This window comes from Mauremys mutica, chromosome 10 (genome assembly GCF_020497125.1).
Source record: "Mauremys mutica isolate MM-2020 ecotype Southern chromosome 10, ASM2049712v1, whole genome shotgun sequence".
Classification (NCBI taxonomy): Eukaryota; Metazoa; Chordata; order Testudines; family Geoemydidae; genus Mauremys; species Mauremys mutica.
Window position 1 is genome coordinate 81796171 of NC_059081.1, and position 24914 is coordinate 81821084.

At 52.0% G+C, this 24914-nt stretch overlaps 1 protein-coding gene across 1 annotated transcript in view; it reads left to right on the plus strand.

Annotated features, from left to right (window-relative positions):
* Window positions 1-24914, plus strand: part of KMO (kynurenine 3-monooxygenase) — a 43550-nt gene that overhangs the window by 15737 nt on the left and 2899 nt on the right. Inside the window, exons 5-14 of the mRNA XM_045032452.1 lie at window positions 312-360; window positions 3969-4056; window positions 5186-5351; window positions 7070-7141; window positions 8825-8946; window positions 14603-14750; window positions 17933-17990; window positions 18857-18939; window positions 23809-23910; window positions 23999-24058. Coding sequence (XP_044888387.1) covers window positions 312-360; window positions 3969-4056; window positions 5186-5351; window positions 7070-7141; window positions 8825-8946; window positions 14603-14750; window positions 17933-17990; window positions 18857-18939; window positions 23809-23910; window positions 23999-24058 — 948 coding nt within the window. The remainder of the gene's footprint in view (window positions 1-311; window positions 361-3968; window positions 4057-5185; window positions 5352-7069; window positions 7142-8824; window positions 8947-14602; window positions 14751-17932; window positions 17991-18856; window positions 18940-23808; window positions 23911-23998; window positions 24059-24914) is intronic.

The following is a 24914-nucleotide window of genomic DNA, read 5'->3' on the forward strand; positions in this document are numbered from 1 at the left end:
GTCCCCACATGCAGTCTCCCTGCCTCACCCAGCATTCCCTTCCCCCAGCCCTGCTGCCCCCTCACTTCTCCCCATAGCGGAGAGAGCACTGCTGGAAGACTCTGTACAGTTCGGGGGCTCGCATCCTAAAACAGCTTGAAAAACTGGAGAAGGTTCAGAGCCTTGTCCCGTCTTCAGCGAGACAGCTCATGTGCTTACAGTTAAGGACCCATGTCAACGTTTGCAGGACTGCTGCCTATCATGTCATCCTCCTAATATTTTGTGCAAAAAATGCTTCAGAAATACTCACTTCTAAAACTGTTTTCCTGCAGTACATTCTCTCTGTGGACAGAGCAAATTTAAACAAAGAGCTGCTAACGGGTAAGTGTCCTGGCCTTTTTTGAGTGCTCCTAGCTTGTTTTCACTTTGTCCTACCTAAGAAAATCTAGGGTTGGACCAAGGATTTAAAGTAGGGCTGTCAAGCGATTAAAAAAATTAATCATGCAATTAAAATATTAATTATGATCAATAGCAGAATTAATCATGCTGTCAAACAATAATAGAATACCATTTATTTAAATATTTTGGATGTTTTCTACATTTTCAAATATTACAAAAATTACAAAATTAAATATAATTTCAAAAACTATAACACAGAATACAAAGTGTATAGTGCTCACTTTATATTTATTTTTTATTACAAATATTTGCACTGTAAAAAAACAAAAGAAATAGTATTTTTCAATTCACCTAATACAACTACTGTAGTGCAATCTCTCTGTCATGAAAGTTGAACTTAGAAATATTTTTTGTACATAATTCTATAACTGCATTCAAAAACAAAATAATGTAAAACTTTAGAGCCTACAAGTCTACTCAGTCCTACTTCTTGTTCAGCCAATTGCTAAGACAAACAGGTTTATTTACATTTATGGGAGATAATGCTACCTGCTTCTTGTTTACAATGTCACCTAAAAGTGAGAACAGGTGTTCGCATGGCACTGTTATAGCTGGCGTCACTAGATATTTACATGCCACATGCGCTAAAGATTCATATGTCCCTTCATGCTTCAACCACCATTCCAGAGGACACTCATCCATGCTGATGACAGGTTCTGCTTGATAAAGATCCAAAGCAGTGAGGCCTGACACATGTTCATTTTCATCAGCTGAGTCAGATACCACCAGCAGAAGGTTGATTTTCCTTTTTGGTGGTTTCGGTTTTCGCATTGGAGCGTTGCTCTTTTAAGACTCCACACCTCGGCCTTCTCAGATTTTGGATGGCACTTCAGATTCTTAAACTTTGGTTCGAGTGCTGTATTTATCTTTAGAAATCTCACATTGGTACTTTCTTTGCCTTTTGTCAAATCTGCAGTGAAAGGTTCTTAAAACAAACAACATGTGCTGGGTCATCATCCAAGACTGCCATAACATGAAATATATTGCAGAATGTGGGTAAAACAGCAGGAGACATACAATTCTCCCCCAAGGTGTTCAGTCACAAATTTAATTAACATATTATTTTTTTTAACGAGCGTCATCAGCATGGACGCATGTCCTCTGGAATGGTGGTTGAAGCATGAAGGGACATATGAATCTTTAGTGCATCTGGCATGTAAATATCTTGCAACTCCGGCTACAACAGTGCCATGCGAACGTCTGGACGTGTAGGCTCTAAAGCTTTATATTGTTTTGGTTTTGAGTGCAGTTATATAACAAAAAAAAATCTACATTTCTAAGTTGCACTTTAACGATAAAGAGATTGCATTACAGTATTTGTATGAGGTGAAATGAAAAATACTATTTATTTTGTTTGTTATTTTTGCAATGCAAATATTTGTAATTAAAATAATAATATCAAGTTGTTAGAAGAAGGAGCAGGTTGACGCAGAGGTGGATATGAGTACAGGCTTCTTTATTGCGATACCCAATTGTCCAGGAAGCACCGAATTAGTTACAGCACATTCTTTTTGTTTGTTAGTATGTACACACCTACATCCGTTACAACACCCCAAAAACCCTTAGTAAGTAATAAAACACCCATTTTGTTAATAAGCCCACCCTGTTTATTGTGCACAGCATTGCATATATTACACAGGCATTTTACCTTGAAAATATATTTCTTTGCAATAATTTGTTGCCACAAATTTCCCTGGTCAGCAATTTTCAGGTGAGGGAGGAAGCCATAAGCCAGGGCTTGTTTATGTAGCTGGGAAAGGAAGGGAGGAGGAGATAACACTGCTTTACCCAAAAGGTATTCTTTAGATCCCCACATTTCTTATGCAGCTGCAACACTTATCAATTCTTACAGGCAACAGGGAAGGGCAAAATATGGCAACTTATTTATTAAAAAAGAACTACAGCCTTCTTATGCCTTTGTCATGCCAGCACATTAGCAGCTTCCCAGGTCTCTACTTAACCCATACATGTCGCAACAAAAGTGAGCACCGTACACTTTGTATTCTGTGTTGTAATTGAAATACATATCTTGGAAAATGTAGAAAAACATCCAAAAATATTTAATACATTTCAATTGGTATTCTGTTGTTTAACAGTGCGATTAAAATGGTGATTAATTGACAGCCCTAATTTAAAGGCTATGGTGCTGTAGAGATGTAGTATAGATGCTTCCTGCATCAACTGAAGGGGTTTTTCCATCAATGTAGGCAATCCAGCTCCCCAAGCAGCGGTCGCTAGGTCGATAGATAAATTTTTCTGTTGACCTTGCCATGTCTACGCAGGGGCGGGGTGGGGGTGACAGGTTAGGTTGGCTTAACTAGGGCACTCAGGGTGGTGAAGTTTTCACACCCCTGAGCTACATAGCTAGGTTGATCTAAGTTTTAAGAGGGTTAAGTTTCCATGGTTTTGAAGACATGTCTTGAATAATACTTAAAACTTATCTAGAGTGTTTTTTATCTGAAAGTAGAAAGACATTTTACAAACATTAACCCCCCTGTTCCCCTCCAACACACCTCTATGGTAGGAAAATACTGTGCTCGTTTGACAGAGGAATAAACTTGGACTGGAGAGGGTAAGGGTCAATGTTACAAAAGTTGTTACAAACTTTGGGATGCCTCATTTTGGGGCTGCCTAATTGTCTCAAACTGGGTGCCAGAATTAGCAGGCCTCTCTGAAAATCTGGCCCTGAATTATGGGGCCAGGCTCTCACTCCCAGTCCGTGGCCATTGTGGAAGTAGGCTTTAGGATTCCAAACTCCCCGCGTTCTGGTTTGGCACCTAGAACACATTGAAGAAACTAGCAGCAGCATTTAAAACAAAGTTCTGTGGCCCTGATATGTACATTTGCTTTAAGGACTGATTTCCAAAGCACTAGCTCTGAGAGACAGCATCCCGATGCACATGGAAACTGAGCCGACCGATTAGACATTCATTAAAAAACAGCTGATATCACAGGGGATTTTGATGGTGGGGGATGTTGAAGATTGGGTGAAATAATCTGAACTGTTCCTAATGATCTGCTTTGTGTATAAGTAAGGGGAAAGTTGACAAGAAAGCTAAATAACCCATCTCTTCAGTGTATTTGCATTCTACTGAGTTGAACTGAACACTGAGTTTGGAATGCAACATGGAGTGATTTAACAACATTACTAGGAAAAAAGGCAGTACTTCCAGCATGTTACAAAGTGGTTACGTGTCAGCCATACAGCTGAGTGGCCACATTCTGCCCTCAGATGCATGCACATATCTCCCATTGGCTGCTGGGGGGGGTCACACTGGCCCAGTCTCGGTGCTGATCCCTATAGTGCAGGGACAGGAGTCATGGCAGTATCTGAAGATTACCATTGTCTCGGTGAACAAGAATACATTTCCAGGATGTATTGCACTTAGTAAATACTTTTCACAAGTTTTAACCATAAAATCTCTCCCCCTCCCAAGTAGAAGGAATCTAATTTGATCAGAGAGCTGAAAGGTGCTCTCTGGGCTAGCTGTGTGCAATCCATTACACTGAAACTTCTTTTCTTTTTACAGCTGCTGAGAAGGACCCCAATGCTAAGTTGTACTTTGGACACAAGCTGCTCCACTGCCACGCTGAATCAGGGCTATTAACCTTACAAGGGTAAAGCAGGCCCCATCCCTGAGCGTGCTCTCTTCATAGAGCTTTTGCCTAATAATTAATCAAAACAAACAGCTGGGCAAGTCCGTTCACAACCAGTTGACATCTGATGTCAGGTTTGTGAAGACTCGGACATTGCAGCAGTTTTCATGAAGAGTTGAAAAGCGCCAAAGCAACTTCATCAGCAATAAGCCAGACACGTGGATTTATTTGTTTCTGCAAGTAAGAAACACGCTTGTCTTGCCACCTTTAGTTTTCCGTCCATGTCCTGGCTAGACCGTCTCCCCCGAGTTAAGGTGGTGTCTTGGTTTCTGTGACCCAGCAGGTTTGGATCACACCCCGGCATCATCAGCATTGAACCAGTCTGCCAGATTTATGATGTGTGTGTGTGTCCTCCTGGGAGGGGACCTGGTGGCCATTGCACAAAGGTGTCTGTGGTGCCTGTCTGGGGATTGAGATACACACTGTTCTAGCTGAGCGTGACGTACGGTATCAAACCCAGCACGGCCCTGAAACACTGGCGGCTGCTATCAGCACTAGGTCACTCTGTAAACAGAGGCCTTTTACACAAAGCTGTGGCAGCTAGTTCACAAACACCAACTTTAATAACCTACAGACTAAATCTTTACTCCACCCCCAGAGCTTATTAACTCACGGCCGGGACCTGGGGTTCCTCCGCAGCATGGGGCACAGGCTGCCTGCGGGGATCACCTGGGCATGTCTCACCTCATCCATTGCAGGGCCTCGGGTGCAGGTGGCACCTCACTCTCTCCTGCTCACTGCCTGGGGCGCACAGTTTAGTCTCCTGAGGCCTGAAATGCTTTGGTCTAATTCAAGTCACTGAGCTCAGCACAGGTATCGGGGTGAAATGTAACAGCCTGTGATAGGCAGGGGGTCAGACTCAATGGCCTCGTCTGGCCTTGAACTCTATCAAATCTGCATTGATCAGACAGTCTCTTCATACACCTAGAGGCTAAAAACAGAACCAAAAAATGGAGTCCAGAAGAGTGCTTGGACACCTCTTCATCAGAGTGCAAACGGCCCGTCCACCCTGGCCGCTGGTGCTGTGGGAGTTCACTGGTCCAGGCCAAAGTCCTGCAGCCTCATTCTAATTGTTTCTCTTGTTTTTCAGACCTGACCAAACACCCATGGAAGTCACTTGTGACCTCCTAGTGGGATGCGATGGAGCCTTTTCTACAGTCAGAAAGCAGTTCATGCGGCAAACATGCTTTAACTACAGCCATGTGTACATTCCTCATGGGTACATGGAGTTGACCATCCCACCTAAGGATGGAGCTGTAAGTAGCCACCCTCCATCCCGTGCTTTGCTGTAACGCCCTGGTCCCTGCTACAGCGACCCTTCTAGAAATCGAGGAGGGATGGGGCTGGTCCCACCTCTCAGAGCTGTTGTTTCAGGCTCCCTGCAGACTCAGGCAGACATCACTGCAATGTTCCTGTTTTCAAGATTATCACAGGCTCCGTAAGAGCTGGTAGAACCAGTTAATCTTGGCTTTAAAACAGGTGGTAGCATAAGGAAATTGTTTGCTAGCCCAGGACTTGCAAACAGTGAATATTTGGGCTCTGCTCAATGCCTGAGCATCCCTGGGGAGAGACCTTAGGACCCACAGAGGCCCCTCTGCACGCCCTCCTCTCCCACCAGTGCTTGGAATTAGACACAGCTTTGACTGAACTGACAGCTCCTTTCCTTCTGGGGGAGGGCTCCTGCAATCAGTCTCTGGTGCTGAAGGAAAAAGGAAGGAAGTGCTGCCGTGGCTGCGGGAAGCCAGCAGGTGGTGATGTCAGCAGCCAGTCTAGGACACCACTAGGGCGGGGCACTAAGGATAGCAAATGGAGGACGAGTAGGGTTGCCAGGCGTCCGGTTTTCGACAGTCGAAAAGGGGCCTTGGCGGCTCCAGTCAGCACCACCGACCAGGCTGTTAAAAGTCCCGTCAACGGTGCTGCAGCACTAAGGCAGGCTAGTCTCTACCTGTCCTGGCTCCATGCCGCACCCCGGAAGTGGCCAGCAGGTCCGGCTCCTAGGCGGGGAGGCCACAGGGCTCCATGCGCTGTCCCCACCCTGAGCACTGGTTCTGCACTCCCATTGGCCAGGAACTGCAGCCAATGGGAGCTGGGGGGGCAGTGCCTGCAGGCGAGAGCAGCACACGGAGCCTCCTGCCTTCGCCCCCTTCGCTTAGGAGCCGGAGCTGCTGCTGACTGCTTCTGGGGAGCAGCGCAGAGCCAGGACAGGCAGGGAGCCTGCCTTAGCCCCACTGCACCACTGACCGGGAGCTGCCCGAGATAAGCCTGTGCCCCAACCCCTTACCCCAGCCCTGAGCCCCCCCAAACCCAGAGTCCCCTCCTGCATCCCAAACCCTTCATTGCCCACACCCCCTCCTGCACCCCAGCCTCAACCTGCAGCCCCTTTCCACAATTCGAATCCCCCAGTCCCACCCCCAGCTTGGAGCCCTCTCCTGCACCCCAAACCCCGCATCCCCAGTCCCACCCCCAGCCCAGAGCCTGTACCCCCTCCCACAGGCCAACCCCCTGCCTCAACCCGCAGCCCCTCCCACATTCCAAATCCCTTGGCTCCACCCCCATTCTGAAGCCTCCTCCTGCACCCCGAATCCCTCATCCCCACTCCAGAGCCTGCACCCCCAGTTAGAGCCCGCACCCCAAGCCCCAGCCCCAGTGAAAGTGAGTGAGGGTGGGGGAGAGCGAGCCACCGAGGGAGGGGGTATGTAGTGAGCGGAGGCGGGGCCTCGAGAAGGGCAGAGGAGGGGCCTCGGAGCAGGGGGCGGGGCTAGGGTGTTTGGTTTTGTGCGATTAGAAAGTTGGCAACCCTAAGGAAGAGGCAGGAGTGACTGGGGTGGGGATGACAGGGAAACGACCCAGCTTGCTAAGGCCTTTACCACCTGTGAAATGGTGCCGTTTCCTTCTGCCCTGCCTGCCTCTCTGCAGGGCTGAGCGGTGGGTAACAGGCTTGCTAACGAGACACTGACCCGTCCCTTCCTTTCAGTTTGCCATGGAAGAGAATTACCTTCACATCTGGCCCAGGAACACCTTCATGATGATAGCACTGCCTAACCTGGTAAGAACCCACCACTGCCAATCCTTTCAGGGCACAGGGACGGCTCCAGGCCTGGCTGCTGCAGAAGCTCTGGGGCCGGGAGGGGACTTGGGGAGACACGCAAACCCTAGCACTGCCATGGTGAGCAGGGTGCATTCTTTAACCCAGAGAGGCCCACAGACTGAATCCGTGCTCTGCCGCTGACGGGGGCCATGATGGGTGGGGAGAGGTCCCTCGTGCCCTCTTCCAGTTGTGCACCACTCCCACATAAAGGCCAACCACAGTCTGACCCTCTATGGGACAGACCAGGAAAGTGCAGACCCTGTGTGAAAGGGCCTGACTCCCAACTGACACAAAGCTGGGCCTGTCGGCAGGGGATAACACACTGGTAGCGAGTGGTCTAGCAATGCGTGAGTAGGGGAGGAACAGGTGGAGGTGGAAACGGCAGCCCCACAGAGGCTGGCAGGACACACCTAGCCCGTGTAGATACAGCCCGGATCCTCCCTGCAGCTCATCGGCACTTTAACCCAACTCCTCTTTAGAAACTCCTGATGGCAAATGCCCGCACTGTCAGAGCTCCCCCGGCTGTGCTGCCGCCCTGTGCTGGACCCTCTCACCAACCCTTCTGGTGACCTTGGCCATGGTGCCTGGTCCCAGAACATGAGGCTGAGACCGGCCATGGGCTGACCTGTGCATGGCTGGAGGAGGCGTATTATGGAACACGATACTAGGTTCAGTTCCCTTACTCCAAGGTAAGGAGGACAGAGACGAGGTCCAAGCTGCCCTCCAGCGGGCTGTGTTCAGTATATGGCCTGTGTTCCACAGAAGGTTAGCGCGCTCCCTCCTGCCCTGAAAAGCTATGACCATGAATGCACATGGGCAGACAGCCAAGTCCAAGCAGCACTTTGCATTTGTACACCTGGTGCAGTGATAAATGTTCTTTGGACAGCTGGGGCTGCTGGGGATTCCAGCCCCAGCACATGGGCCAAGAGAATGCTCCATAATCCGGGTTCAGACAAAGGCAAAGGGCTCGCTCCTGTTCCTTTAAAAGTAATGGCAGTTTGGACACTGACTTTGGCAGGCGCAAGCCAGAACCAGCCCATCCTCCTGGCAGAGGACTTGGCGAGCAAACTGGGCCTTTCCAATATCCCCGTCGCTGACAGGCCTCCCCCGTCCTGCTGCACAGGACAGCCTCCTCCTCCTGCCAGCCTCACCAGCTGATCCCCGCACTGATACATCCCAGCCCTGAGCTCCACTTCTCCCATTCTTTGCTCTCCCCAATTCCCCTGTAACCAGAAGTGCCCCCCAACCAACCAGCCCCCACTGGGTTTCCCACTGCAATAGAAATACAGCCAAGCACGTATGTAGAAGCAATACCCACCACCACCTGCCCTACCAAGTCATGGCTATGACCCATCTGTGCTCTAGCTCCGCCTCCCACCTTTCCTCCCTGTCTGCGGCTTGTGTGCGCTCGGGGACAGGCCTCTCCTCGGCGCTTGGCACATGCCGAGACCGTTGTGGGCACTATGAGGATACAAACAATCAATGACAACAGCAAGAGGGGAAACGGGGCAGCTCTCGCAGTCCTCACCCCCTTCCCAAGCTGGGCTGTTTGCCTCCCTTGCTGGGGTCCCCGGCTGAGCTCTGTGCTGCATCTCCAAGTGCGCAGGGCTGATCTCTTTGACTATCCCTTTGAACCCACAGGATAAGTCGTTCACGTGCACGCTCTTCATGCCCTTCGAGGATTTTGAACGGCTCACGACAGGCGATCAAGTGCTGGATTTCTTCCAAACCCACTTCCCAGATTCAATTCCCCTCATAGGAGCGTAAGTATTATTTCTGGTGTTTGTTAATTAGCGCACTGCCGTAAAGCAACAGGGATGTGTCGAGCACTCGAGTGCTCACGTGGGGCTGGTGACTTCATGCTCTAGTGCGAAGCAGCAGGGACGCTGCCTCACGTGACACGTACAGGACATTGCAGACTCTTTAGGAGTGGATCTCTGTATTTCTCTAGACACCAGATATATTGCAGGGCGGATGGGTAGGAGAAGAGACCGAAGGCTGATTTGTACTTCCAATGGGCATAACGAGTCGGAAGGTCAGGCTGCCCTTCACCAGGGGATAAGCTGGGCTGTCTGTAGCCATTAGACCACACTCCATTCCCAGAGCCAGAAACAGAACCCAGGAGTTCTGATTCCCAGCAGTCAACTTCAGTCAGCCAGTTACGTAATCCACTGGCATGGGATATACCACATACCCATCCGGTGACTGGCCAGGGGTATACCACATACCCGTCTGGTGACTGGAACACTTTAGGGATACCAGCCTCCTACTGCTAACAGTTAATGCTTTAGCTCAATGGTAGAGGTCAGAGCTCTGGATCTGAAGGCCCTGGGTGACAACACATATGAGGGCCACTTGGTTGCACATGACTGAATGTCTGCTTTGTCCATTTTTCTTTATTGAAAACCTAGACCGTCACTGTCCCAGCCTGGCCCATTACTGCAGTGTAGGACCATCAGTCTGTAGCAAGCAGACCCAGCTACAAGGTCCCATGTGCTTCCAAGGTAGCTGGATCTGGGCAGAGTCTAGTCCCCATTCCCAGCTCTGAGTCCATAACATACAATTCCAGGCTCTGATCTCTTTTCTGAGCCCATCCTTGAGAGATGGGACTCTGGGTTCCAGCCACTCCAGCCTCTGGAACCAGTGCCTCAGATCTCCTGAGTCCCCCAGAGCTCCACCTACCTGTGGTCACTCTGGCTTCTAGCTTAACTCCTTCAGGGACAACATAGTCCTTGTTGCCAAGAAGGCTAATGGCATTTTGGACTGTATAAGTAGGAGCATTGCCAGCAGATTGAGGGACATTATCATTCCCCTCTATTTGGCATTGGTGAGGCCTCATCTGGAGTACTGTGTCCAGTTTTGGGCCCCACCCTACAAGAAGGATGTGGAAAAATTGGAAAGAGTCCAGCGGAGGGCAACAAAGATGATTAGGGGGCTGGAATACATGACTCCTGAGGAGAGGCTGAGGGAACTGGGATTATTTAGTCTGCAGAAGAGAAGAATATGGGGGGATTTGATAGCTGCTTTCAGCTAACTGAAAGGGGGTTCCAAAGAGGATGGATCTAGGCTGTTCTCAGTGGTAGCACTGACAGAACAAGGGGTAACGGTCTCAAGTTGCAGTGGGGGAGGTCTAGGTTGGATATTAGGAAAAACTTTTTCACTAGGAGGGTGGTGAAGCACCTGAATGGGTTACCTAGGGAGGTGGTGGAATCTCCATCCTTAGAGATTTTTAAGGTCAAGCTTGACAAAGCCCTGGCTGGGATGATTTAGTTGGGGATTGGTCCTGCTTTGAGCAGGGGGTTGGACTAGATGACGTCCTGAGGTCCCTCCAACCGTGATATTCTATGATTCTATTGGAGGAAAGCAAGGAACAGGACTTAGCCAAGGACTGTCTTAACCACAGTCATTTTACTCATAAGCACTAATGAGTTACAGGTCTCCAGAAAATAAAAGTGCTGAGGTACTCCAGACTGATCTCACCTCTCCTGTGAGACTGAGGTTTCTCCATATTTCAGGCTAGGCAGAGTTCCTCCTCTCCTGTGTCTCCTGCTTCCAGGTAGTGATGGTTGGCAGCACCCCACTCTTAAACAGAGTCTGTCGCTTTTTAACCATGTGCTCAGCAGGAAGGTTCCAGCCCCCTCCCCAGTTAGGTTAGCCCCATTGATCCATGGGGGTGAGCCAGTAGTTGAGAGCCAGTCAAGCTTATAACCCCTGATTGTTGTCTTAGTGACTTTTCTGTGAAACTCCTTTTCTGGAATGCTGCCTTGGGCAAGTTCAGACGTATTCAGCACACAATACCAAGTGGAGAACACAATACATACGGAGATACCAACTCTGTCACAATTACATAAAAAACCCACCAATGTCCAAAGAACGTTGCCAAGTGAAGCTCTCCGAAGGTAGGAAATGCCAGAATTAAGGTTGCTGAGCCACCTTAATTCATCCCCCTTGTGCATGTGCATTATTACATAATCACATACTGTTTTGCAACAAGACCTTTGCTTCGTTCAGTGCCCAAGGATGGACCTGCTCAGGACTGAATCAGGGCTGTGCAGTGAAGGAGGCTGGTGTCTGTAGGACCCTGTCTCATTTGTTGCAGAAGTTGGAAGATGTGCAGTGACTAAGTCAGGGATTGCCAGAGGAGAAGGGACAGTCTTATGGTTAAGACAACTGGCTTCCATCCCTGCCGCTAGCCACAGAATTTCTGTGTGATGCTGGGAAACCAACCTTGTCACCAGTGGCCGCTAACTGCGTGCTCCCCATTGGCTCGGTGGCTAGTTTGACCCCCTGAGGGCTGATTATCAGATGTGTCATTTTTAAATACCGCTGCGCTGGTCCTGACATGGCCCTGTTGCTAGCAGAACAATGAGATATGTGAAACTTGTCGCTGACTCCAATATCCCCTAACCAGGCCCAAGTCTGTGGGTTGTGAGCATCTTTGCTGCCACCTACAGACCAGTCTCCAACATTACACAACTGCCTTCCCTAGAGACTAGTGGGAGAGCGAGTTACTTCATCAGAGCACATTTTCCACACTGGCCACTCGTTTTTCTCCCGCGATGGCGGGGAGTCACTCAGGTTCCCTGGTGACAAGTGGCACAGAAAAGCTCCTCAGAGAGCGGGAGTGACTATTTCTGTATTCAGAGCCAGGGGGCACTAGTGCACCGGGGACGAGGCAGAAACAACACGCTGAAGAACGAGAGTAAAACAAAGCATTGAATTGCTGCCTCACTTCCTGAGCCGGGTCTGCCCTGAGCACTGAATGAGGCAGGGCCCTGTGGGAAAGCCAGTAGGGGCCAAAAGGCAGCCGAGAGTCCGCACAGCATAAGATGCCCGACTTGCCCTCTGCACCATCCACTCCACTCAGCCCAGAGCAGAAAGGGCGTTACGGGTTCCAGCTGCCCATAGGGTCCCGTTAGCTGGTGCAAGCTAGAGCCGCCTGCTGGGGCGGGTGTGTCGTAAGAATCAGGGAAGCCGTAACCAGGCCAGATTCTCTCCTGCAGAATCAGAACTGGCTCCTTATCTACCCATTGTGCCTACCTGGCCCTGTGGAAGAGTCGACTCGTGGCTGGGGCACCCCCTTGTGGCTGAGCATGGGGTAGCAGCTCTTTCCTCTCTCGCACCCTGGCCCTGCAGTGGTCTGCCCCTCCTCGTGACTGGGTGTCCAGCCAGGTCATGTTTTATTTCCACCCCGTCCGTTCAGGGTACCAGAAAGTCCAACACCCTCACATCAGGTTTTAGAACTGCAGGGACTGGAGCCAGGCCCCAAACACCTCGTCCCAGGGCTTTTAAAAGTCCCTCTCCCCTTGTATCGGGGATTTTCTTGCCACCTTCCCTGGTGGCTGGTAGAGGAACCCAGGTCCCCCTTCCTCTTGGGCTTCCAGCCTAGGAACCCTGCAGAGCAGGCACTGCCCGTCTCCTCAGACCCATCCCCTGCTACCTCTCTGGGGCTCCTCCTACTCAGTGCCGGGTTTACAATGGTGCCAGTGGCTCCATGGAGCCGGGCCCCGGACTGCTCCCCTTGCATTGTGCCCCCAGCCCACCGCTTGCTTCTCTCGGCCTGCCCGCCGGCTGGTCCAGGGCTCCTCTCTGCCCCCTGGCCCACTCCCCTGCTCCTCTCTGCCCCCCGGCCCCACTCCCCTGCTCCTCTCTGCCCTCTGGCCCCACTCCCCTGCTCCTCTCTGCCCCCCGGACTCCACTCCCCTGCTCCTCTCTGCCCCCCGGACTCCACTCCCCTGCTCCTCTCTGCCCCCCGGGGCCCTACTCCCCTGCTCCTCTCTGCCCCCCGGGCCCCACTCCCCTGCTCCTCTCTGTCCCCCCGGCCCCACTCCCCTGCTCCTCTCTGTCCCCCGGCCCCACTCCCCTGCTCCTCTCTGCCCCCACATCCTGTGGAGCTGAGCCGCCTGGGACTGGTGCAGAAGCCTGGCCAGTCTCAGCCGTGTGTGTGGGGAGAACAGTGTGGAGGACTTGGCTGGGCCCCTCCAGGCAAGTGCGTCTTGAGGGACCCCAGCAGGGGCAGGTCCTGGCCTGGCTGATCGCGCCACTCCTGAGGGGATGGAGCGATTCCCGGCCCTGGGACCAGCCTGGCTGCGCTGCTGGCTCAGCCCGGCAGACAGTCACCTCCCAGCAGGCTGGTGAGTGCGGCCGGGAGGCAGGGCTTGGGGGAGTGGGTCTGTGGGGAGTATGGGGGGTGCTGGGCTGTGAGGGGGCGGGGAGGATCTGTGTGTGTTGGGGCACGAGGGTGTGGCTGTTCTGTGGGGGGTGCTGGAAGTTGTGGTGAGGCTGTGGGCAGGGGAGGTGTTGTGCAGGGTGCTGTGCATTTTTGCGTGGGTCTGGGAGGGCAGTGGGCATAGTAGGTCCAGGGGGGCTCTGGGCATAGGGAGTCGGGGGGTGTAGGGCAGGGAGGCTGTGCGGTGTGGCATAGGCCTGCCCCTGAGAGGAAGGGACATGCTGGCAGCACAGGGCCGGGCAGGCCACTGTGTGTCTGGCAACTGCCGGTGTGTAAATAGTGCCCTCGCGCTGGGCTGGGCGGGGCTGCCCCTGCTATGCCATGTCCCATTGCCTCTGGCTGGCCCCTCGCGCCGGGGACTGGCCTCCCCGCACCATGTACCACTGCCTCCGTGGGGGCTCATAAATATGTTTGGTGCTGGGCCTATAAAAGGTTTATCTGGCCCTGCTTCCTACCAGACCCCGTCAGCAGCCCTTCCCAGGCCCATTGTGTCCCTGTGCTTCTCTCAGGCTCCCTGAGCTTAGGGACTGCACCCCTCCCTCCCGGCCACAACTCACCGTCCTCCAGCACATCCCAAACCTCAACCCTTTGGCCCTTCCTGGGCTGGAGCCTCGTCAGTCCTGCCCAGATTCTCTGCTCCTTTGCAGGCCTGGCCTCCACCTGAAACTTGGCTGGCCCGGCTCCGTCCCGCCGGGGAAACCTCCCCCCGAGAGGTAACTCCGAGCAGGCACCGCTGGGTTGGCAGAGAATCAGCCTAGCGCCTGCCTCTCACAGGAGGGCATTTACCACAGCGACAGAACACCCCTCCCATGGCTGTAGCGAGCGTCTGCACCACAGACATCCCCTCAGGGGCAGGCCTGCCCAGCCACCTCCCTCCAGGGGCTCTGTCCGGCCTTGTATGGAAGTCAGTCTCCTTTCCAGGTGGTCCTGCTGACTGACCTACTTAACAGCCCTCTAGGTGCCAAGGGCTAGGTTAGCTCCATGAAATGACCGTTACATTCTGCGGCATGCCTGGTTTGAAGTTAATGATCTAGCTATTCAGGTTTCCCACAACTTTCAGCACAAGTACCCCAGTGTAGAGGTTTGATTTCACATCCTGGCACATTATGTATTACATTGGAGACGAGCGAATCAGTCATCAATGATGACCTCACACACTTCATGCAAACTGTCTGTTGTTTTGGCTGAAGGCAGGAGCTGCAGCGTGATTACTTTTTGCTGCCACCCCAGGCCATGATCTCTGTGAAGTGCTCTTCATACCACATCGCCTCCCGGTGTGTGCTGATGGGAGACGCCGCCCACGCCGTGGTACCCTTCTATGGACAAGGCATGAACGCTGTGAGTTTGCAGTTCCTAATGTCCTGCATCATTTGTGACTAAAACAGCACTGCTTTTGAGTTCAGACATTTAGCTCCAGTTGGTTCCATTTGCTTGCACAATTGATTGGCTGGCCCGGGGTCTTGCCGGGTTTGAGGCTTGGAGGAGGAGGGGGAGTTGGCTGAGTCTGGATTCACACAAGACTGAGATTCCCTGATAGGCTGAAGGGACCTTTCTGAAGTGGGTTGGTTCTTTCAGCTCCCTGTAGAGTCACACAAGCCTTTAGAGGAAGGCACCTGTATCTTCAGCTGCTGCTGGATGTCGGGATAGCGGTGTAGGGAAATGCATTTGATCATGCATGCTCAGGCCAGAAGGCTACGTCTTCCCTTTTCAGATAGACTGTCACAGTGCAGGGCAACTGCACCTGAATTTCCCTCTCTGAGCCAGCCAGTGCACCCACTCTTAGACATCTGCTGTTGCCTTTCTTGCATGGAGACTCCTGTCTCTCTCCCTCCTGAACAGGGTATTTCCAGGTTGTCTGCTTCCTGCCTGCATTGTGAATTCCCCTTACTTTTCTCCTCAGAGGTGGTAATCAGTGTAATGGCCCCAGTTCAGTTACTGCGCAGCTCTTTCTAAGCAAGCACATTTATTCTTAAGGTAAAAGCATTACAGAGAAAATATGTTAAAACAATAGAAGCCCCTACACACATGGTAATAAGTCAACCAGAGATCACCCCCTGACTTCAACAAAGGCTCTGGATGGTGAACAGTCCTTACTACCTCCCCGGGGGTTTTCCTGTGGTTACAAGTTCATAGAGCCTTTTGCTCAGAACCTGAACACCCAGTTTTATGGGGCAGAAGTCCTTCCTACCCTTCCCCAAGGACTGGGACTTGTCTGTTTGCACGGAAGAATCCCACGCACTGCTACAGGCTGGGGACCAACTGGCTAAGCAGCAGTTCTGCAGAAAAGGACCTGGGGTTTACAGTGGATGAGAAGATGAATATGAGTCAGCAGTGTGCCTTTGTTGCCAGGAAGGCTAACAGCATATTGGACTACATTAGTAAGAGCATTGCCAGCAGATCGAGGGAAGTGATTATTCCCCTCTATTTGGCACTGGTGAGGCCAGATCTGGAGTATTCCATCAAGTTTTGGGTCCCCCGCTACAGAAAGGATGTGGACATATTGGAGAGAGCCCAGCGGAGGGCAACAGAAATGATTAGGGGGCTGGGGCATACGATTTACAAGGAGAGGCTGAGGGAACTGGGCTTATTTAGTCTGCGGAAGAGAAGAGTGATGGGGGATTTGATAGAAGTGTTCAACTACCCGAAGGGGGGTTCCAAAGAGGTTGGAACTAGACTGTTCTCAGTGGTACCTGATGACAGAACAAGGAGCAATGGTCTCAAGTTGCAGTGGGGGAGGTCTAGGTTGGATATTAGGAAAAACTGTTTCCCTAGGAGGGTGGTGAAGCACTGGGATGGGTTCCCTAGGGAGGTGGTGGAATCTTCTTCCTTAGAGGTTTTTAAGGTCAGGCTTGACAAAGCCCTGGCTGGGATGATTTAGTTGGGGTTGGTCCTGCTTTGAGCAGGGGGTTGGACTAGATGATCTCCTGCGGTCCCTTCCAACCCTGATATTCTATGATTCTATGATTGTATGATTGTATGATCAGAGTTAGTTTTAACTCGGGCTATTTAATTGAAAGTCCTTTCTCTGCCTGTTGGTCCCTGGAGAATCCAGTCTGAACCAGTCTATGTGAGTCTCTCTCCAGGCTCTGTGGAGGTTTGACAACCCGAATGAATTTTCCTAACCCCACCCCCTCACAGTTCGTAGTCCAGGGAGGGGTGTGGTCCACCGCCCCCAGAGAATTACATACAATTTCTGGCCCACAATGGTATATAAACTTCATTCAGTAAAGTTGAACTTCATTCAGCACAGTTTGTCCTGCACAGGAGTTGCAGGAAACTGCCATCTGTCACATGCCTGCATTGCACTGCTCCAGCCTGGGGGTTATGGCTATGCGCTGAGGTCCCTTGGGAGCTGCAGGTGGAGCAAAGAGGAGCTGCTTTTGTGCTCAGGGATGTTGCATTTTTGACTGGGTCTGCCCCACAACTGTGTGCCCCCCCCCACAGTAAGGGACTTCTGTCCACCAAGAGCACACCCCTAACCGCGCGCTGAGCGGAGGCGATAATGGGCTGATTCTTTAGACCTTCCCCCAGGTTATCTTGCTGTGTGTGGGTGGGCGTAGGAGGGAGGGAAGGGAATCTTTAGGTCCCATCCTACCCCTCCCCTGCTTCTCCTGCTGCAGCAGTGGAGCCCGGTGTTCATGCAGGTGTCTGTACACACTGCATTTATGCAAGCAAGGGTTGGTCAAATAAGCGGGAGCCACGAGGCTGCGGGATCCTTCCCAGCCCACTCTCCCCAGCTCTCTCTTTGCCTTGCCCCAGGTCTTCAGCCTTCTCTTGGTTCTTCTCCCTCCCCGGGCCAAAGGAAGGGGAGCGGGCGCGGTTACTGTGGCTGGATTCCCTCCAGGAGGGCAGGACTGGGTCTCTTCCTCCAAAAAGTCTTAGGGAGGATTTTCTTGACCGCTCTTTCCTGCCCAAGGTGTAGGGGATGCATCAGCTCGTCCCCACTGGTCCTGCACCTCCCTGCACTGGCATCAACCTCCTTCGGAGCCAGGCTCGTCCCTCCTCCTCTGAGAAAGGGCGGGGCCAGCCAGAGAGCAGGTTCAGAGCCCCCAGGCCATTAAGGGAACCTCTACACAGCCAGCTCCCCACCTCCCCTGGAAACTGCAGCCATGCGTCTCAGAGCCCAGGCTAAGCGACTCAGGCTCGCGAGGCTCGCCCTGGGGGCTCGAAAGAACAGTGTAGATGTCTGGCCTCGGGGTGGGGCCCGGGCTCTGATATTGGGTGAGGGGGGTGGGTTTCAGGCCCTGGGCTCCAGCCCAGGCCCACACATCTACACTGCTATTTTTAACCCTGCAGCGCAAGCCCCGTGAGCCTAAGTCAGTAGACCAGGCTCTGAGACTCGCTGCCGTGGGGTTGTTTTTTGCTGTGTAGACGTACCCTGAGCAGCCACTAAACCCGTTCAGCCAGGGCAGCAGGTCTAGCCCAGGCCAGTGCTCCTGCCGGCCCCCTGCGTGCCAACCCCAGCTTAGGAGCAATAAGGCTTTTGCTGCCAGCTCTTTTCCCTTTATTGTGTCTTCCAGGGATTTGAAGACTGCCTGGTCTTCGATGAGTTAATGGACCAGTTCCACAATGATCTCAGTGAGTAAATCCCTGGGCATGGAAAGCAGACCTGGCTGGGAACTCCGGGCAGTTTCATCTGACATGAGTCACCAAATGGGGGCTCCTGAGCTACCCAGGAGATCGGGGAGACACTTACTGTGAGGGACAGTCAGGAATGAGTGTGTCCCGGGGTATCTAAGTATCCCCAGGAAGGGGCACATGGCACTAGATGTGCCAAAGCCCCCTCCCGCCCCCCTTCAGCCGTCCCCAGGCTCCTCTCTCACTCCTATCGCCCCTTCCCCTTGCCCCGGTGGGCTGGCAGCAGCACGCCTTCCCTGGAGCCACTCTGCGTTCCCTGCTGACGCCGACGTGCCCCATATCCCAGGCGTGGCCTGTTGGATGGTGCAGGAAGCAAGTCGAGCGAGGCAGGGCAAGAAGACAGGCTAGGGGACGGGGCGCCAAGGCCAGACAAGACTCACTGCAGAGAGAAGAGCTCGGTGCCAGCCCTGGGACCCAGCAGCCTGCCCCCCACCAGCACAGCACTGCAGCAGCTGCCCCTTAGCCTCTGGGAACTGCACGGTGCTCGCAGCTGGGGATGAGCCAGGGCCCACAGGATCTGCAGAGCCTGGGGTGGATCCAGCTGGTGGGTTGCAGTCCCAGAAGCTAACCTCCTTTGGCTGGCGTTCGGTCTAGCCACCTCCTGAGAGGCCGGCTCAGTCGAGTGACGGGCACTCGTGCCGCGTGCCCTGGGGAGAAGTGCCTGCACCATGGAACGCCCCACTCCCTGGCTTGCAACGCGGCATGCTCCCTCCCATAGGAGGAGCAGGGAGAGGCACCAGGACAGAAGGCAGAGCCAGGGAGCAGACTGGAGCCTAACCGGTCTGGAACTGATCCCTCTTCCCCAGGTGCCTGCCTGCCCGAGTTCTCCCGGCTGCGAGTGCCCGACGACCATGCCATTTCCGATCTGGCCATGTACAACTACATCGAGGTAAGACAGCGGAGCAGTGCTGCGCGTGCAGACGCTCTACGCGAGGTGCCCGCGAGCGGTCCTGGGCTCAGGCAAAGCCCTGGGCGGAAGGGTGCAGCAGCAGCTGAGCTGTTTTTCTAACCTGGTCGTTGTGCTGAAATGTGTGTGTGCGCACGCAGGGCCGGATTTACACCTTACGCGCCCCTAGGCACAGCATCTTCAGTGCCCCCCCACCGACAGCTGACCTTGTGTTTTCTGTAAAAAATGAAACGTTTAACTCTTAGGCGCCCTAGAACGCCAGCGCCCCTAGGCACGTGCCTATTGTGCCTCATTGGAAATCCGGCCCTGCGCACATGCTGTTTTAAGGGGCAGGTCGGCTGTGCCCTGACCGTGCTCAGAGAGATGTCCCGGGTCTGTGTTTTGTTGCAGTGACATGGTTCTGATATTGTCCTCTGCCCCTACAGACTTAGAGCTGGGGGGAGGGAAATAAGACTTGACATCTGAGAACTCCCCGCAGGAAACCCCCTTGCCCCCCATTCTCTTACAGGCTGCACACACGCACACCCAGAGCCCTTGACCAGTGCCTGACTTCCCAGCACCTTTGCTGAAGTGAACAGAAAAGTGGAGATTTAAGCTTTCCAAGCCCAGCTAAGAGCAGCCTTTCCCCAGCTGTGCAGGGAGGGACTGGTAGGGGTGCAGAGGGCAGATTCCCAGAGAGCGGAGATGCTTTGGGTCATGCCCAGGACTCGAAGCTTGGCTACAGGAGGCAGCCGTCCCCTCCTCGCTCTACAACGGCATATTACCTGACCAGGAGGGCAAATCCCCGCCCCCCACACATACACACTGCGAGGGCCTGAGGGCAGGATCGGAGAGGCAGGGGTGTGATCAGTTACTGTCCAGCAGCCACACACACAAATTGGAGTTACTCCCTTACGCCACTTTCCGAGTGTCTGGCTGCACAAGTGCCACAAATGGTCACACCTTTCGTTCAATCAGTGCGTGGCCTGTGTGGAGACCAGCCCTGCTAACGAATGTAAATAGACATCAAATGTGCTGCTCTGAGTTCCCAGCGCCTCCTTTGACTCTGTTCTCTGGATTCCTGTGGCACCCGGATGTCCCAGTCCAGAGCCTGATCTGGTTGTGCCCAGTGCTGTATGCACCCAGAGGGACAGGCCCTGCTCTGAACAGCTTGCAGGCTACGGGCGAGGCACCAGGGGCAAGTTATGCCAGTCGAAGCTAAGACGTGAATTTAAAGCACGCTAGCTGTACTGGTCCAATCCCCCTCCCACAGGGGGACACTTCTATTCTTGTATAGAAGGGGCTTTTTTCAGTTTAAATGATGTCTCTTTGGAAGGGGGTTAAGCTAAATAAATAAATAAATAAATAAATAAAAAAGACATAAGAACGGCCGTACCGGGTCAGACTAAAGGTCCATCTAGCCCAGTATCTGTCTACCGACAGTGGCCAATGCCAGGTGCCCCAGAGGGAGTGAAGCTAACAGGCAATGATCAAGTGATCTCTCTCCTGCCATCCATCTCCATCCTCTGACAAACAGAGGCTAGGGACACCATTCTTACCCATCCTGGCTAATAGCCATTTATGGACTTAGCCACCATGAATTTATCCAGTTTCCTTTTAAACATTGTTATAGTCCTAGCCTTCACAACCTCCTCAGGTAAGGAGTTCCACAAGTTGACTGTGCGCTGAGTGAAGAAGAACTTCCTTTTATTTGTTTTAAACCTGCTGCCTATTAATTTCATTTGGTGACCCCTAGTTCTTGTATTATGGGAATAAGTAAATAACTTTTCCTTATCCACTTTCTCCACATCACTCATGATTTTATATAACTCTATCATATCCCCCCTTAGTCTTCTCTTTTCCAAGCTGAAGAGTCCTAGCCTCTTTAATCCTTCCTCGTATGGGACCCTCTCCAAACCCCTAATCATTTTAGTTGCCCTTTTCTGAACCTTTTCTAGTGCTAGAATATCTTTTTTGAGGTGAGGAGGCCACATCTGTACACAGTATTCGAGATGTGGGCATACCATGGATTTATATAAGGGCAATAATATATTCTCAGTCTTATTCTCTATCCCCTTTTTAATGATTCCTAACATCCTGTTTGCTTTTTTGACCGCCTCTGCACACTGCGTGGACATCTTCAGAGAACTATCCACGATGACTCCAAGATCTTTTTCCTGACTCGTTGTAGCTAAATTAGCCCCCATCATGTTGTATGTATAGTTGGGGTTATTTTTTCCAATGTGCATTACTTTACATTTATCCACATTAAATTTCATTTGCCATTTTGTTGCCCAATCACTTAGTTTTGTAAGATCTTTTTGAAGTTCTTCACAATCTGCTTTGGTCTTAACTATCTTGAGTAGTTTAGTATCATCTGCAAACTTTGCCACCTCACTGTTTACCCCTTTCTCCAGATTATTTATGAATAAATTGAATAGGATTGGTCCTAGGACTGACCCTTGGGGAACATCACTAGTTACCCCTCTCCATTCTGAGAATTTACCATTAATTCCTATCCTTTGTTCCCTGTCCTTTAACCAGTTCTCAATCCATGAAAGGACCTTCCCTTTTATCCCATGACAGCTTAATTTACGTAAGAGCCTTTGGTGAGGGACCTTGTCAAAGGCTTTCTGGAAATCTAAGTACACTATGTCCACCGGATCCCCCTTGTCCACATGTTTGTTGACTCCTTCAAAGATCTCTAATAGATTAGTAAGACACGATTTCCCTTTACAGAAACCATGTTGACTATTGCTCAACAGTTTGTTTTTCTATGTGTCTGACAATTTTATTCTTAATTATTGTTTCGACTAATTTGCCCGGTACCGACGTTAGACTTACCGATCTGTAATTGCTGGGATCACCTCTAGAGCCCTTTTAAAATATTGGCGTTACATTAGCTAACTTCCAGTCATTGGGTACCGATGCCGATTTAAAGGACAGGTTACAAACCTTAGTTAATAGTTCCGCAACTTCACATTTGAGTTCTTTCAGAACTCTTGGGTGAATGCCATCTGGTCCCGGTGACTTGTTAATGTTGAGTTTATCAATTAATTCCAAAACCTCCTCTAGTGACACTTCAATCTGTGACAGTTCCTCAGATTTGTCACCTACAAAAGCCAGCTCAGGTTTGGGAATCTCCCTAACATCCTCAGCCATGAAGACTGAAGCAAAGAATCCATTTAGTTTCTCCGCAATGACTTTATCGTCTTTAAGCGCTCCTTTTGTATCTCGATCATCAAGGGGCCCCACTGGTTGTTTAGCAGGCTTCCTGCTTCTGATGTACTTAAAAAACATTTTGTTATTACCTTTGGAGTTTTTGGCTAGCCGTTCTTCAAACTCCTCTTTGGCTTTTCTTATTACACTCTTGCACTTAAGTTGGCAGTGTTTGTGCTCCTTTCTATTTGCCTCACTAGGATTTGACTTCCACTTTTAAAAGAAGTCTTTTTATCTCTCACTGCTTCTTTTACATGGTTGTTAAGCCACGGTGGCTCTTTTTTAGTTCTTTTACTGTGTTTCTTAATTTGGGGTATACATTGAAGTTGGGCCTCTATTATGGTGTCTTTAAAAAGGGCCCACGCAACTTGCAGGGATTTCACTTTAGTCCCTGCACCTTTTAACTTTTGTCTAACTAACCCCCTCATTTTTGTATAGTTCCCCCTTTTGAAATTAAATGCCACAGTGTTGGGCAGTTGAGGTGTTCTTCCCACCACAGGGATGTTGAATGCTATTGTATTATGGTCACTATTTCCAAGCGGTCCTGCTATAGTTACCTCTTGGACCAGCTCCTGCGCTCCACTCAGGATTAAATCTAGAGTTGCCTCTCCCCTTGTGGGTTCCCGTACCAGCTGCTCCATGAAGCAGTCATTTACAGTATCGAGAAATTTTAAAGACACCTTTATTCTGGCCTAAGGAGTCCTCACTGGAGGAGGTGGTGGAGGGTTTATACTGGGGTAACTATAATTATACTGGTCTAACTGGTAAAACTTTCCTGTGTAGACAAGACAGACACAGGCTGGGAGGGGAAACAGGAACAGGCAGGGAAGGGGCTTGTCCACGGTCACCCAGCTCTCCTGACTCCCACTCCAGTGCGCTACCCACTGGGCCATGCCGCTTCTCAGCTGTGCCTATTGCTGTACATTGTTTTGGCCTCATGATTTGTCAGTCACTTCGCCTCATCCCGTATCGGTTTGTGGCAGAGCACAGCGAGACTTTGGCCTAAGAGTGCCTTTAAACTGACCCCGGTGCAAACTGCTAATACAGTGGGAGACTCTGCTCCAGGCAGTGACTGCCAGGACATGTCTACGCTACATGGTTAACCTGGCTTCTTGCCTTAAACCCAGCTGTGCCACTCTGCACAGAGAGCACGTCTTGCCTCTGACCTGGGTTGGGAGGTGGTTCCCACCAGCTACCCGGCCTGGCTGAGGGCAGGGGCTTAGAGCCAAGTGCTGCTTTAACTGGGGCTAGAACCCACCACTTCGCAGCGAGGACACCGGCTAAATCACTCGAGTGCTGCTGGGCTCCCAGGCCTTCCCACAAGCCCCCCGCAGCACAGACAAGACTTTCTGCAGTTGCCAGGGAAAGACTCCTCGGGTGTCTCAGTGCAAAGAACCATGGGATATGCCCTCAGGCACCCACAGGCGGGTGCAGAAATGGTGAGGCCACAGGAACCCGAGTCAGGCGTTCCCGTGGGGGTTGCTCACGCCCAGGCTCGGCTAGCCAGGGTGCTCAGACCTGGACAGTGTGTCCTAGCCTTAGTGGTAGGAAGTGAGAGCTCTGAGTGGCTGAAGAGGATGAGAGCAAGTAGCCACAGCATGGGGGTAAAAATCCCCACAGGCACCACCTGTTAAACTCTGCGCTTTGTTCCAGATGCGCGCACATGTTAATTCCAAGTGGTTCATCTTCCGCAAGTACGTGGACAACTTTCTTCACTGGCTCATGCCCTCCACCGTTATCCCGTTATACACAATGGTAAGGCCTTCTTCTCTGTCCCTTCCCTTCCCCCCCGGCTTAGTCTCTGCTCACCCCGAAGGGCTGACACCTTTGCACTCTGGCGCAGGTCACGTTCACCAGAATACGCTACCACGAGGCGCGGCGGCGCTGGGAATGGCAGAACAAGGTGAGTGGGAATTGGAGCCGATTTTCACTGACCCAGATGTTCAGAGCATCTCATGCCCTCCCCCTTTGCCCTCCGCTCGCCCTTGGCTCGAGACACCCCTGGCTGTGAATCTGCATTGCCAGAGCCAAAACTGAGTAAGTAGGGGCCGGGGGCTCAGCGCTTCCCGAGAGAGCAGCAGGGTGGAGCCCCCGTCTCAGCGGCTATTCCCCCAGCCCCAGGCTGCGGATCGGTCATTCCCAGAACCCTGATCAGGGAGCTGTGCCACTCTGCACAGAGAGCACATGTCTTGCCTCAGGTTCCTGCAAGGAGCCAGGTTCAGCCCCTGCAGTGTCTCCCCATGGCTCAGCGTCGCACATTTGTACTGGGTGCATCGTGTCCCCCACCAGTAACTAGTGCACTAGGGGATAACAGTCAGCTACTGCTGCTGACTAATGGAGGTGCTCCTTTAGCTCAGCTGGTCTGTGCTAGTGGTGTTGAAAGTCCTGGTGACAATATGGGAGGGGTTATTACGCTAGCAAGTGAGGACAATTGAGTAAAATGCCAAAGAGCCCTTCAGATACAGAGATTCTCAGGTCGTTTTTACAGGGCCGCCCAGAGGATTCAGGCGGCCTGGGGTCTTTGGCGGCGGGGGGCCTCCGCTTCGGCAGTAATTCGGTGGCGGGGGGGTCCTTCCGCTCCAGGACCCGCCGCCAAAGTGCCCTGAAGACCCGCAGCAAGGGGCCCCCGCCACCGAATTGCCGCCGAAGACCCAGCACTTTAGCGGCGGGCCTGGGGTGGAAGGACCCCCCATCACCGAATTGCCGCTGAAGACCCGGAGCGGAAGAAGCGAGAGTTTTCCGGGACCCCCCGGAATGAG